This window comes from Megascapheus bottae, chromosome 18 (genome assembly GCF_031878675.1).
Source record: "Megascapheus bottae isolate mThoBot1 chromosome 18, mThoBot2.hap1, whole genome shotgun sequence".
Taxonomy (NCBI): Eukaryota; Metazoa; Chordata; class Mammalia; order Rodentia; family Geomyidae; genus Megascapheus; species Megascapheus bottae.
This window is the reverse complement of record NC_143526.1, coordinates 38195619-38209954: the sequence shown is the minus strand read 5'-3', so window position 1 is coordinate 38209954 and position 14336 is coordinate 38195619. Positions and strand designations below refer to the sequence as shown.

At 42.1% G+C, this 14336-nt stretch overlaps 1 protein-coding gene, 1 long non-coding RNA gene and 1 pseudogene across 2 annotated transcripts; all 3 read left to right on the top strand.

Moving 5' to 3' along the window:
• Nucleotides 1–1355: 1355 nt before the first annotated feature.
• LOC150050523 (large ribosomal subunit protein uL23 pseudogene) lies at nt 1356–1829 on the top strand (annotated as a pseudogene).
• Nucleotides 1830–3627: 1798 nt separating this feature from the next.
• On the top strand, nt 3628–5942 carry LOC150050522 (uncharacterized). The gene is made up of 3 exons (XR_016538728.1): nt 3628–3815; nt 4147–4761; nt 5805–5942. It is a non-coding gene; the product is annotated as an uncharacterized LOC150050522 (long non-coding RNA).
• Nucleotides 5943–12499: 6557 nt separating this feature from the next.
• LOC150050521 (WAP four-disulfide core domain protein 15A-like) lies at nt 12500–13726 on the top strand. Its single transcript, XM_090352864.1, has 3 exons — nt 12500–12726; nt 12887–13045; nt 13588–13726. The coding sequence occupies exons 1-2, from the start codon at nt 12639–12641 to the stop codon at nt 13042–13044; spliced, it is 246 nt and encodes an 81-aa protein (XP_090208990.1). The 5' UTR covers nt 12500–12638; the 3' UTR covers nt 13045; nt 13588–13726.
• The last annotated feature ends 610 nt before the right edge of the window (nt 13727–14336 follow it).

Genomic DNA, 14336 nt, shown 5'->3' with positions numbered 1-14336 from the left:
ATGCTGTGAATTCCACATTTCTTTGAATCAACAATTTCACAAACAGTAACCATGTTTAATTAAGAATAGATTCCATGTGTTAGGACGCCAATAACCAGGCATAAGTCAGAATCATAGAAATGACATTAGAAAGAAGTTAACTGAGTCAGCCAGTTACTTTTCGCTATAGATTAACGTGGGAAATCCTTACCTTCCTTACAGTGTGAACTCGAAAGAGGGGTTTCTTACAGGGCCCATACAATTGACATAAAACATATCTAACCACAGATGTTTTGTTGTTGTTGCTGTTCCTGTGCCCGTTTAGATCATTTTGTTCATTAGCTACCGTGATTCCTAGGAAAGATCGACAAGCCCAACGTGCAGGGCCTCACACATCTTTGAAAGATGTGGTCTCCCAGCTCTCATCTGGTTTAGTGCTCCTCAGGCAAGGCTGCCTTCCTTAGGATGAGCTGACAAGACCAGGATGCCGCGCTTGCATATGAAGCCTGCTTCATGTCTGCAGGACAAGGTTCACTGCAGGCATCTCATTCAGAACCAGGAGATCAACTCAATAGGAGCAAGGAAAATGGCTTCTTCTTCAACTGTCCCAAGATATTTTTGGTCCCACAATGTGTGGTCTTTTATTCTACTTCTAAGGTAGGCTATAACAAAAGAAACAAACTTTGGAGGGGTCGGGAGTTTGGCCTAGTGGTAGAGTGCTTGCCTAGCATCCATGAAGGCCCGGGTTCAATTTCTCAGTACCATACACATAGAAAAAAGCTGGAAGTGGTGCTGTGGCCCAAGTGGTAGAGCTCTAACCTTGAGAAAAGTCCAAGGACAGTGCTCAGGCCCTGAGCTCAAGCCCCACAACTGGCAAAGAAAGAAAGAAAGAAAGAAAGAAAGAAAGAAAGAAAGAAAGAAAGAGAGAGAGAGAGAGAGAGAGAGAGAGAGAGAGAGAGAGAGAGAGAAGAAAGAAAGAAAGAAAGAAAGAAAGAAAGAAAGAAAGAAAGAAAGAAAGAAGCTCTGGCATGAAAGATGATTTACAGAATAGCGGGCAATAGTTGCCAAATATTCACCCATAGGTAATTCATATCTAGAATGCATAAAGAACTACACACTGGGCGCGGTGGCTCACGCCTGCTAGCTACTCAGGAGGGTGAGATTTGAGGATTATGGTACAAAGCCACCCCAGGCTGAAAAGTCCCAGTGAGAGTCTTGTTTCCAATTAACCATTAGAAATCTGGAAGTGGTGCTGTGGCCCAACCATGGTATAGTGCTAGCCTTGAGCAAAACAGCTCAGGGACAGTGCCTGAGTTAAAGCCCCATAACAGACAAAAACAGAAATAAAAAGCTAAATGTAAAAAATCAATGTCAAGATGGCACCAAAAGTGAAGAAGAGCGTTCCTGTCCCTCCTAAAGCCAAAGCCAAGGCAAAAGCTTTGAAGGCCAAGAAAGCAATACCGAAAGGTGTCCACAAAAAGAAGAAGACACGCCCTTCACCCACCTTCCGCTGGCCCAAGACTCTCTGGCTCCGGAGACAGCCCAAATATCCTGGGAAGAGTGCTCTGAGGAGAAATCAGCTCAACCGCTATGCCATCAGCAAGTTCCCTCTGACCACTGAGTCAGCCATGAAGAAGACAGAAGACAACACACCAGTGTTCATTGTGGATGTCAAGGCCAACGGGCATCAGATCAAACAAGCTGTGAAGAAGCTCTGTGACATTGGGGTAGCTAAGCTCAATACCCTGATGGGACCTGATGGAGAGAAGAAGGCACATGTTCAACTGGCTTTACCTACCAAGAAGCAATACCTATTCTATGTTATTTACTCATTTCCCCCGTTTTTCTAATTACTGGTGTCGGCTTTCATTTTTACCAGAAATCTGAGTTACAAATTTTGAAATGACTTTTTAAAACTTCAATATATTTCCTTCTGGGTATTAAATCTTCATCCTTTGGTTTTTGTTTCTACCTCTTGCACACTGCATTAGTCAAAAGATGATCTTTTCCCCAAAAATATAATCAAAATGATCAGATTCTTTTGCTAGTAAGCCATGAAAGAGATGGCTCTGGCACTTTTCCAAAAGAAGTAGCTAGAAGAACCTGGAAAAAATTATGTGACGTGAAGTAAGTCAGGCCCAGAGAGACAAAGTTTGCATGTTTTCTCTTATATGTGGATGATAGAATTGGATAGGTATAAGTAAATATTCTGGTGGGTGGGTTGCATGCAAGAGTACATACATGAATTAACTGCAATATGGTACCTTTAGGAGAGAACTCAAAAAGTACAATTCCTTAGGGAGGCAAAATCAGAGTCTAACAAAATAAAGACTGGGAAATGAGGTGAGGTCAAGGCAGGGTGGATAAATGAGGAGAAAAAGCAGAGGGGAAATGCAGGAACAAATTCAATGTACATCCTATAAAATTAAGGCAAGTGGGGGTCTGGTAGCTCATGCCTGTAATCCTCACTACTCGGGAGGCTGAGTTCTAAGGATTGTGGTTCAAAGACTGGGAAGGAAATTCCAAGAGATTCTTATCTCCAATAAGCCACCAGAAAACCAGAAATGAAGCTGTGGCTCAGAGTGGTGGAGCATTAGCCTTGAGAAAAAGTGCTCAGGGACAGTTCCCAGGCCCCAAGTTCAAGACCCATGACCAACAAAGAAAGAAAGAGGGGGGGGATAAAGGAAGGAGAGAGAGAGAGAGAGAGAGAGAGAGAGAGAGAGAGAGAGAGAGAGAGAGAGAGAGAGAGAGAGAGAGGAAAATAGGGGAAGGAGATGAAGCTGGGAGGGAGGGATAGATGAGAATGATGAAAACTACATTCTGTCTTTTTTTTCCAGTCATCATGTTTATCATCATGTAAGACATCTCCTCAGTTCTCTGGCCCACCACTAGAGTCTCACTTCTCATTCCACCATTCATAGAAACGTCTTGAAAAGATTGTGGTTGTTCTACATTCTCCTGCTGACAACCCACCAAAACTGTATTTGTTTCCTAAATGTCACTATAATCAATATAAGCAACTATTTCTTACTTCTTCTGGCATAAAGTGTTCAGCAGCTTTTGGTACAGACTGATTGCGATGGCTAGGAACAAACACCATGGTAACTTTGGATATTTATGCGCTCCAGCCATTTTTTTTTTTAATTTTCAGAGCTACGAATCAAATCAAGGGCCTGCCAAATGGCAGAAAGTTTTTCTACCACTGATATACACCCCTCAACCCCAGCATTTCCTTTGCAAAACTTTCTTTTGGCTCCCATAAGTTCACATGTCTTCTGCGTCTTTCGGCATCTGTGATGGCTCCTGCATAGGTAAGAGGTATTCATACTCCGTTTGAAGCAAGCAGAGAATTAACTACAGGGCTGACATCTGTGATGGAGCTTTTGAACCATGGTGACATGGACTATGAAAGTATGATCAGGGTCTGGTTACTTTTGTAACTTGAAGTCTCATTCCCACTCAGTACTGATTGTGTGTGTGTGTGTGTGTGTGTGTACAAGAAACTCTGTATTACAGTTTTTCAATGTTGATAAAGATTTTTCCTGGAGCTTGTGGGAGTAGGAAAAGGTCTCTCACACTGTGTCCCTGCTCAAAGTCCCTAGGCACATTGGCAGTGCCCCCAACTGAGAGGAGGGAAGGAAGCTGGCATTAAGTTAAGTATGCAAGGGTGTTGCTTTTTAACCTCAGCCACATCCATGGTATAGCCAGAAAGATATAAAGGAGAAGCAACCATCAGCTCTCAGCCAAAACTCACATTGGCAAGATGAAGCCCACCATCTTCATCCTTTCTCTGCTCTTTCTTCTGGAGAAGCAAGCAGCTGGTGTTGCGTTCCGTGGTGAGTATGGAGGGTCGGGCAGGGGAATATTCTACAAGGAGTACACCCCCAAAGGTTATTATTCTGGGGCTGAGCAGAAATTTCTTCTTTATGCTCATTCTAAGTCTTGAATGCAAGGCCTGGAGTAGTCTTGCAGCTTTGCTGGAGATCTACTGCTTGAGCCAAACCTCCATTTGCAGCAGCCCCTCTTCCTGATGAGAATTCAGATGTCTGGGGGCCAGGGGTGGGTAGAGGGTCATGGAGGAATTGATGCAAAAGGTCTGCATAGGCTTGGAAGGAGTGGTGGGAGATGCCGTAACTTGTTGTTATTGTTGTTGTTATCAATTACCAGGTCAGACAAAAAGCCAGTTGCCAGATAGATCCTATGAATATCTACTTACACAGCAAAAAACTCCTCAGCATGCTCGACAAAAAGGAGCCAAAGAAATAGCAAGTGAAGAAAGTTTTCTTGCCCAAGCTAAAAGCCAGATAGAGGGAAGCGATCTTTCCATGCAAAAAACAAAAAACTCTAAGCAAGCCTACGTATCCAAAAAACAAGCCACCCTTTGCCAGGCGGGAGGACTGAGACAACAGAAAGCTCAAGTCCTCTCTAGGAAGCACGCTGGTGGACAGGCACAAGACCATAAACAATTTGATATCGGTCAAGCAAAGGGAAGGTCAGGCCAGTATTTAAAGACAAAAGGAAGCTCACTCTACCTTGGATCCAAAGGTGCTTCCCAGCAGCTCAGGGGAACTAGTCAATACATGAAGACCAAGGGAAGCTCCTTATATCAGGGGACGAAAGGCACAAAATTCCAAGAAAGACAGGTCTCATTTAAAGGGCAGCCACGGTATCCCTCTGACGATCAACTGCAGCCACAATTTGCCAAGGGAGGTCAAGCCAAATACCAAGAGTCGATTGAACAATATCTTCAGTAATACATGGAAGATCAGGACCAATTTGGAGGTAAGTTTCTTGCTATACATGGGAGAGACTTACCCTCACCTTTAGAAGTGGTAGACGAAACCTTCTTGGGAACATTTTATGGGATTGAGACTCCACCTCCACAGAAGTGCTGCGTTATCAGTTTTTTTTATCTTTTGGGAGGAGAGAAGATGAGATAAGCTCCTGATTAGAGGAAGAAAAAGCTACCTAGGCTATCATTAGGTACTGAATTTCTACTTTTAGTGAACATTTGCAACTGTTACCTTTTTTTTCTTTTTGACCAGTCCTGGGCTTGAGCTCAGGGCCTAAGCACTGTCCTTGGACTTTCTCAACGGTAGAGCTCTACCACTTGAGCCTCAGCACCACTTCCGGCTTTTTTTCTATGTATGTGGTATTGAGGAATCGAACCCAGGTCTTCGTGCATGCTACGCAAGCACTCTACCACTAGATTAAACTCCCAGCCCAACAACAGTTATCTTTTACCTAGCCTTTTTTCCTGACCATGCACCACCTAGATAAGTATATTTGTAAGCTGATAATAACTATTAACTATTATACACCAGATGGTAAAATTTTACTCCTTGCTTATATTGATCTAAAGCCTAAGAAAAGTAATAATATTTTTATCTTTGTGCATACTGTTGAGCATTTTTTTCATCCCTGTTTGGGTATGGCTGATCTTCTGTGAGAACACATCTGAGGACTTTTGCACTCTTTCAGAATACAGGGAAGGGATGAATATAGAAAGATGTCTTATCTTTGACATCAGAGCGCTGACTAGAAAGGGAGAAAACCTACTTTCCCCCCATTGTATATTCACAATGCCAGGAGAGAAATTTGAAGCCCAGTGAAGGAAAGTGATGCTTCCTATAGGCTCGTGTTAAATAATACTTCCACTGCAGAAAGAGCAAGTGACATAGACAATGTCCCCAGCTGACCACTGGTGGCCTAGCACACTACTACATATAAGTTGGGTCCGGCTGATGCTAAAAGGGAGAATGGTCAAGTATAACCACCAAACCTCCTCCATGATCGTATCGCTCACTGTCTTCTCTTTCCCTAAGGGTCATCTCACGTGAGTGCAGTCTGCGATGCTTTCAAGAGTCATTCTATCACGTGATTCCAGACCTTTGGTCCGTGGATGACACCACTTCCTCACACTTGCTTTTCTTCGGGATTTCTAAACCTGGGGATGCCTCCAACATGTGCGTTTCAATAAAAATGTAACTTTCTGCATCATTTGCTTTTGACTTCTGAGATCTCTTGACTTGTTCAGATTTAGAGGATGGGGAGGCATTCCTGAAATAGAGAGTTCCAAAAGAAAAGTGAGTGTCTCAGAGTATTAAGGAGAATGCTAATCAAAGACACTATTAGAAACAAGGCATTCAAGACAGTCATTCTGTGCTGCCTGAGGCCCTGTCTGAAGCCTCCCATGAACCTTTTCTTTTTTTTTTTTGCATTTTTTATTGTAATTAGTAAAAGGGTTACATGATATTTGCCAGATAGAAGGTGCATTAATTCACATACATTGATACCCTTTCACATGTCTTGGTACCCATTTCCCTCCCCCCCACACCCCCCACCCGTCTTGGTTTTCCCCCCTTCCCTATCAAATTTCAAATATCCAAATACAAATAAATTCAATATATCAGATAACAAAGTGAGATACTATACCAATATGAGATAACCAAGGACAGCAAAGGAGATGAGAGACAACATAGTACATTAAGGACAACAATCATTCATTATATGGCTTTTGTTTCACTATCCTGGAGGTCCTTTCAATTAGCTTCACATTCTACCATGACCCTTTTCTTATCAAGACTTCAGAAACTCACAAGGCTCCATAAGTGGTAGAGTTTAACTCCCAGATCTACTGGTGCCTCCATTTTCACCATCCCAAGAGAAATTAGAAAGTACTTTTAGTTTCAAACCAATAAACTAACTTCAATGATGTTCAAACAAAAATAAAAGTAAGTAAGAAAGGAAGCGAAACTCAAAGCTATAAAAGGAAGAAAATAGTAAATACTTAAATGAATGCAAAAGAAACATTTGAGCTGAGCTCCAGTGGATCATGCCTATAAGACTAGCTACTGAGGAAGCTGAGTCTGGGGGCAGCAGTTCAAAGTCAGCCCAAGTGAGAAGGACGCGAGACTCTTTTCTCCAATAGACTACCAAAAGTAGAGCTGTGGCTCCAGTGGTCCAGTGCTAATCTTGAGCACAAGTAGCCCACTGACAGAGCCCAGATGCTGGTTTCATGCCCAGGGACTGACCTACACACATATAAAAGCAACATGTAATTGAAAATTAGAGAGAATTTGTTGAAGGTGTTTCTATAGAGGTAAGATGCTTGCCTAATCGACATAAAGTCCTGAGTTTAAATCTCAGTACAGAAAGGAGGCGGGGGAGAGAATATCAACCAAAGATGGGCCACTTTGGAAAAAAAAATAAACACAATTAACAAATTATCACCAAGGATAAAAGAAAGAAGACTCAAAATATTAAAGATGGAGGTGTTGAATGTATAGTAATCACAAGAACCATGCAAAACACCACAGCAAATTGCTTTTAATTACCATGTATGTAAAACAAGCCCTGTTTGAGAACAGAGATGAGCGGGAGGGGAAGGATGAATGGAGAGAGCGCAGAAGAGTGAATGTGGCTTCAAATACTCTATATTCAATGATGAGACCCATTCTGCCATGCTACAAGCCATCCAGTGTTCTCCTGATGTGGAAATCTCACTGGTATGTTTCCCAAATGACCTACGTCCTAGGATTGTCCTCACCTCCCCACCCTTCCCACAACCCCCAGGACAGACGTCTACCCCACTACCTAAGCTGGGGCCCAGCCTTCATAATCCATGAGCCTTTGAGTGGAATTCCAAACTATGACATCGATGCCTTAGGAATATATAAGAGGATCTTTTCTTCTACAAATTAGTAAGAAAGAAAAGACAGATAACCCAATCTTAAAAGGCAAGATACTTGGCAAGCACTTGACGAAAGAACACACCCAAATAGATACCAAAAGGTATAAAATTCCTGCAGCTCACCAGTCACTAGGTAGACACAAACTCAGATCACAAGGAAATGACAATAGATTCCCATCCAGATGTGCTGAAAAGGCAGACAGTGCCTGGTAGTAACAAGATGGTGAAGCTTCCTAAGCTCTCAGAGAGTAAGGAGTTCCTGTCCTCACTACGGCAAATCTCCTCTCCTCCACTAGGGGGAACTTGTCCTGAGTGTAGTATCATGTGCCCCAGCCATGAGGAGGAGGGGAGGTAGATAACCGATGTTGTCTACCCTCTATTATCCTCTATCCATTGTGCACAGTGCCCATTCTCCCCTCCAGTCTGCTTTTTTCATCCACTTTCCAACAAAAGATACTTCCTGTTCCTTTTTGTCTCTGGATCCTTTGATTTGGGGCTCCTAGAAGCTCCTGGGAAATGGATGTGAAGGTGGAGAGATAAAGACCCATAACGCCTGTTTCTAGGGCCTAAGAAAGGCAGGGCTAGGAATAAGAGCCTCTCACTCACCCAACCATCAGCCACCAGGCTACCATCATACCTCAGTCTCCATCCAATTCATGGGAAATAGAAATCTGCCAGACTCGCACACACATTACCACCAGTAATTACCTATCTATGTAGAGTAGCTATTGTACCTGGGATTTCGTTCTTCATTGACTGTTGTCATGACAGTGTTACTGATGCTGTTAGTCCTCGCTGGGGTTTTGGTTTCTACTCATATGTGACTAAGTCATCTTCATACACATCTTTAGGTAAAGAAGACTGTAGGAAGATCAGACCTCTCCAAGAGGCGCCATCCTCATGCTGAATTCATCTCCTTATCATTGCTTTATAAGCTTCTTTGTGTCTTTTAAAATAATATTTGGGGGTGGGGCTGGGAGTTTGGCCTAGTGGTAGAGTGCTTGCCTAGCATGCATGAAGACCTGGGTTCGATTCCTCAGTCCCACATACATAGAAAAAAGCCAGAAGTGGTGCTGTGGCTCAAGTGGTAGAGCTCTAGCCTTGAGAAAGCCAACAGCAGTGCTCACACGCTGAGCCCAAGCCCAGGACTGGCAAAAAACAAAAAATGTGTGGCTTAAAGTCTGTTATTTCTCTTTTCTGTTCTCTTTTACTTTCCCATTAGCATGAATTCCTTTTCATCTGTTCTTTTGCATTGTCTCTGCTTTCCACATGACATGAGTCTTTAGTAAACACCATGCAGTTGAGTATTGATTTTACTATGTCCATGTACTATAACCATACTGAGTGTTTTAACTGGAGAGATTAAACCACTGATATTCAAGGTAACTATTAATAGATAAAGGAATTTAGTCAATGACGTCCCAGTGGTTTTGTAGATCCTTTGTTCCTCTCAAAAATATTTCCTTGGGGCCAGGAGCATGGCCAAGCAGTAGAGTGCTTGCCTTGTATGCATGAAGCCCTGGGTTCGATTCCTCGGTATCACATACACAGAAAAAGCCAGAAGTGGTGCTGTGGCTCAAGTGGCAGATCACTAGCCTGGAACAAAAAGTGTCCAAGGACAGTGCCCAGGCCTTAATTCAAGCCCCTGAACTGGCAAAAAATATATATACATATATTTCCTTGGCTGGAAGTTGGTGAACCATGCCTGTAGTACTAGCTACACAGGAGGCTGAGATTTCAGGATCCTGGTTTAAAGTCAGCCTACACAGGAAAGCCTGTGAGACTCTTATTTTTAATTAACTAGCAAAAAGCCAGAAGCAGAGGTGTGGCTCAAGTGGTAGAGCACTCACCTTGAGGGGAAAAAAAAGTTCAAGGACATCTACAGGCCCCATGTTCCCGCTCCCGCAGTACTAACACAAGAAAAAAGAAAGTATTGCTTTATTGCTTTATAAGTAAGTGATTTTGTTATATGACAATTCAATCACAAGATATAAAGAAGCCACATTTTGAGCAGTTGAATTAGGAGTCTTCATTAGCAAGCCGGTGACTGAGGACAGGCTCGTGTCCCTCAGAAATGAATAGCCTCCAAGAGACTTAATGCAGTTAGAAAACTGAGCCACGAGAGTAGTAAAGAAAGAGCTGAACAATCATCTTAACAAACCGGATCAACTCTAACAGGGAGTTGAAAGGGACTCCAGTGAGGAAGTCAGAAGACAGGAGGCACAGTACAATGGCAGCAGAGGTGGTAGGGGGCCTCAACAGGGTCATGGTCAACGAGCTGGACCACAGGGAGCTCAGAAAGTCACATGAGTTCACATCACTGGTGTGTCCAAGTCCCCACCCCCTGCTTCTAGGAATCTAAGCACCCATCACCTGTGAATAGTGGTAAGGAACAGATCTCACCTCTAAGAGTTTCCAAAAACTCCCCATCCTCTACCAAGATGCCAAGATGGCACCACTTAGAAGCAGTATCCATATTTCTTTTTAGAGCATCTTTTGAATCCTTTTTATAATATATCTATCATAATTTTTGGTTTGTGATTGTCATGACACTTAGAAAAAAAACATTATACTTACAAAAATTACTTTAGGCTGGTAACAAGCTAAGTTCTATTGCAAAGCAAAAACTCTGTAATTTAATTTCATTGTACCCCTGGACATCTGTCCATATTGCATATCCTGTAGAAACTTGTTTGAGTTTACTCATTTTAAGCAGTTTTGTCTTTAACCTTAATATGAAAGACATATGATTTATGTTTTATAATGACATTTTTATTGGCTCATTTTAAATTCAATCATGTGTATATTTTTAACAGGGAGTTTTTATCCTCTTACATGTCCTTAAGTTCTTTTCCTTCAGGTTGAGGACCTCCCCTTAGAATTTCTTGTAAAACAGGTCTGGTGTTGATGAGGTTTCTTGGATTTTGTATATGAAAACCCTTGATGCCCTTTTCAAGGACAGTTTGCTGGGGTAGGTAACATCAGTTTGTAGATTTCTTTCCTTGAGTTCCTTGAATATATGTCATCAAACCTCCTGGGCCTCTAGGATTTCTGCTGGGAAGTCTGCTCTGCGTCACACTGGAATTTTCTTACTTGCTGTTTGTTTTGTTTCCTTTGTTGCTTCAGGATCTTTTCTTGGCTTTCAACCTTGAAGTATCGTTCATGCTGTCTAATCTGATTTTAGGTTTAGTCTGATTAAAGATCTTTAACCTTCTTATATCTGGATCCTTGTATCTTTCTCCAAATTTGGTATGTTTTCTTTTGAAAACCCCCTTTCTGCCTCCTCTGGAATGCCCACAACACATGTGTGTTGTACACGTGTTATTTCAAAAGCTTTTTTCTCTTTTTTATTCTTTTTCTACTCATTACATATTTTAAAATAACCTATCTCTGATCTTACTCAGATTCTTTTTCTCCCCCTTTTTATTTTTTAAATGTTTTTGATGTTGGTACTGTAGCTTGAACTCACTAACCTTATTTGTTTGAAATTTTAGACTAACCATAGGTTGCAGTGGAGGGGGGAATAACCCACTTGTTTGTGATGTATCATTTTATTTATACATGAACATATGTGTATATGTATAAAATGTACTGAGTAAATATTATTATATTTATAGCAAGGTTAGATTATAATTTCCTTTCATGTCTCACACCTGTAATCCTAGCTACTCAGGGGGCTAAGATCTGAGGATCATGATTCAAAGCCATACCAGGCAGGAAAGTCCCTGAGACTCTTACCTCCAATTAACTGCCAAAAAAAAAAAACAAAATCAGAAGTGGAGCTGTGGCTCAAAGTGGTAGAATGTTAGCCTTGAGCAAAATACAGCTTAAGGATAGTGCCCAGGCCCTGAATCAAGCCCCAAAAGCACAAAAATAAATAAATTAATTAATTAAAATAAATTGTGATATGAAATGTAATTGAAAACCCAGAAAGTTCAAGTCAGTGCCTGGAGCTGCAGAAAAATTTCTGGAAAATGAAAGAAAAATCATACTGTTACAGGTTAAACCAAATAGAAATGATTTTTTTCCTACATGTGATTTTTTTCCTCAGAGTTCAGCCATCCAAGGGCTAGAAAACAGCAGCTCAGATACACAACTGCAGCAAAAGGATGCAAAGCCTTCAGGTAGCTACAAGGTTGGTGTAGGAAGTAAGGGAAGACTCGTTGCAAAACTTCGGCCTCCATATCCCGTTCCAGTTCTACCCCGTGCACAAAATAATGAAACTATTTTTAACAACATTACTTGCAAAGGTATGTTCTAGAAACCAAGCAAGTAGAAACAACACACACTTTAGCAAGAGTGCAGAAAGAACCTACACGGTTATTTGCCCTGCAATTCACATTCCAAAATGATCTCAAGTTAAACTTTTATCAATAAATGTAACTTTTGTACATTCCTGGCGATTATGAAAGGAATGAACTGAGATATAAAACATTAGTTACACATTAAACTTCAGTCGCATACTGAGTACAAATTGGCTTTTCCCCCCCACCCCATAAATCTAGACCGCACATTATTAATAGCCCATCATCTTGTTTTGTCTTTGTGATGGTGTGGGTAGCATTTAAATCTTAATGTGTTAAAAGGAAGATCTCAAAGGCAACCAAATTTGAGCCAAGACACGTAAGGAGATGAGCAGGATTGCATGGCCTAGGCAAGAAAATTTCTTCTGTATTGCCTCAAAAACAAAAACCACGTTTGCATATATTAATTAGTCTGTCAATAACAAGCATTCCATCCATTTAAAAATCACGGTATAATGCAATACCCAGAAGGAAGGCATGTCTGTGGGGGAGAGGTTAGGAAGGCATACCCGGATGTTATGTCTCTTCCTGGGTACTGAAGGAAACTGCTGCCATTTCTTGGTCACAGGGATGCATTCTGCCCTCCTGTCGTGGGAACCACAGCACCCCCTGTTGGTGGTCCTCCACCGGAGCCGACAGACACATTCACCTCAGTTCCTGGGATGATGAAGCCCAGCAGCCTCTTACTACTCATTGTGACCATCCTCCTTTGCCTCCACATGGCTCAACCTGAATTCCAGAAGCGTAGAAGTAAGGCCTGGTAGTCCTGGGGATACTGGGGCAGGGAGGTGGCACTTGGGAGACGATGGATCTGGGGCAAGAGGTAGCTGATAAATAACCCAGGGTGGTGTTGATGCCCTCTGTGTGTCTCAACCGTGACCTTGACTCACCCTGTGACATTTTTCTGCAGATGATGTCAAATCGGGGTATTGCCCAGAGTTTCATCTTGCCTGTCGTTTCACCCTGCTCCCCAAATGCAATCGTGATTACAGCTGTAAGGAAGACAAGAAGTGTTGTTTTTACTACTGTCAGAAGCAGTGTGTCCAGCCGTGGTTGAGTTTGGATTGAGGTGACAAACCCCAGATCTGTCCTCCTCTCTCCTGTCTGAAATCCTCCTGCAGAACCAATACCTTTCCGGAATGTTCCAAAGTGGTCTGTCCCTCTAGAACTCTGTGATCAGAAGTTTTTAAATCAGGGGTGGGTCGGGAGCAGGCTTTCTCAGAAAATCCGTCCTGTACAGCAGGCATATTGGGACAAAATTATCTCTCACCTTTTATTTTTTTACTTTTATTTTTTGCTGTGAATGGATTTTTGCTCTGCTGATTGCTTTACAATCCTCTCCCTCTCTCTCTGATTTTTTTTCTAGTCTGTGCTAATGAAATATTTTCCACCTCACATTGAAATCATGTGGTCAAGAATTATGAGATCAGAATTCCTTTGTGTAGCTTGCCAAGAATCCCTGGCCCTCAGTCCCTAATTTCTTGGCATGGTATCTCAGTGTTCTTGGGAAGAGAGTACCTAGGAGAATCCAGACCATGGTGATCCTGAGACCAAAGGCATATGCCCAGCATAATTTGCATCCATTTCCATCTCTGATTCTTCTCTCCTTAGGTGGAAACTTCTTAAGTCACAGAAGACAGGTGTACTTGGATAACCATGCCTCTGCTTCTCCCATGCTCTCCCTTCCTATTGTTAGGAGCAAAATGCCTATGGATATGAAAAACAAAATGAAGAAATAAAATCTTATGTGTTAGCCTGTTTTCTGTTGTTACAATGACCTGAGGTTGGGTGCTACGTTAACTGGGAGAGAATGGGATGGCATTGTCCAAAAAGAAATGTACTCTTTACCAGGCTTATGTAACTCTAACCCCTTTGTACATCACTTATAATAGAGGCTTGTTTAACTCACCGTTGTGGGGGTTCAAGAGTGAACCACCAGCATCTTTCAGCTCTTGGTAGGGCTTTGTGACAAATAGTACTAGTGCGATGAACCATGATACAGGCAGAAGAAAGATTCAGCAGAGGTGCCAGGCTCCCTTAAAACACACACACTGGGGCCAGCCAATCTAGACTCATGAGATTTTCCTTATTGATTTGTGATTTAGATTCTGGAGCTTGAACTCAGGGCCTTATGCTTGCTAGGCAGATATGCTACTACCTAAGCTCAACCTCCAGCTCTTTGTTGATTTTTTTTGTTTTATTTTTATTTTTATTTTTTTGCCTGTCATGAGCTTGAGCTCAGGGCCTGAGCATTGTCCTTGGAATTTCTCAAGGCTAGAGCTCTACCACTTGAGCCTCAACACCACTTCCGGCTTTTGTCTACGTGTATGGTACCGAGGAATCGTACCTGGGTCTTTGTG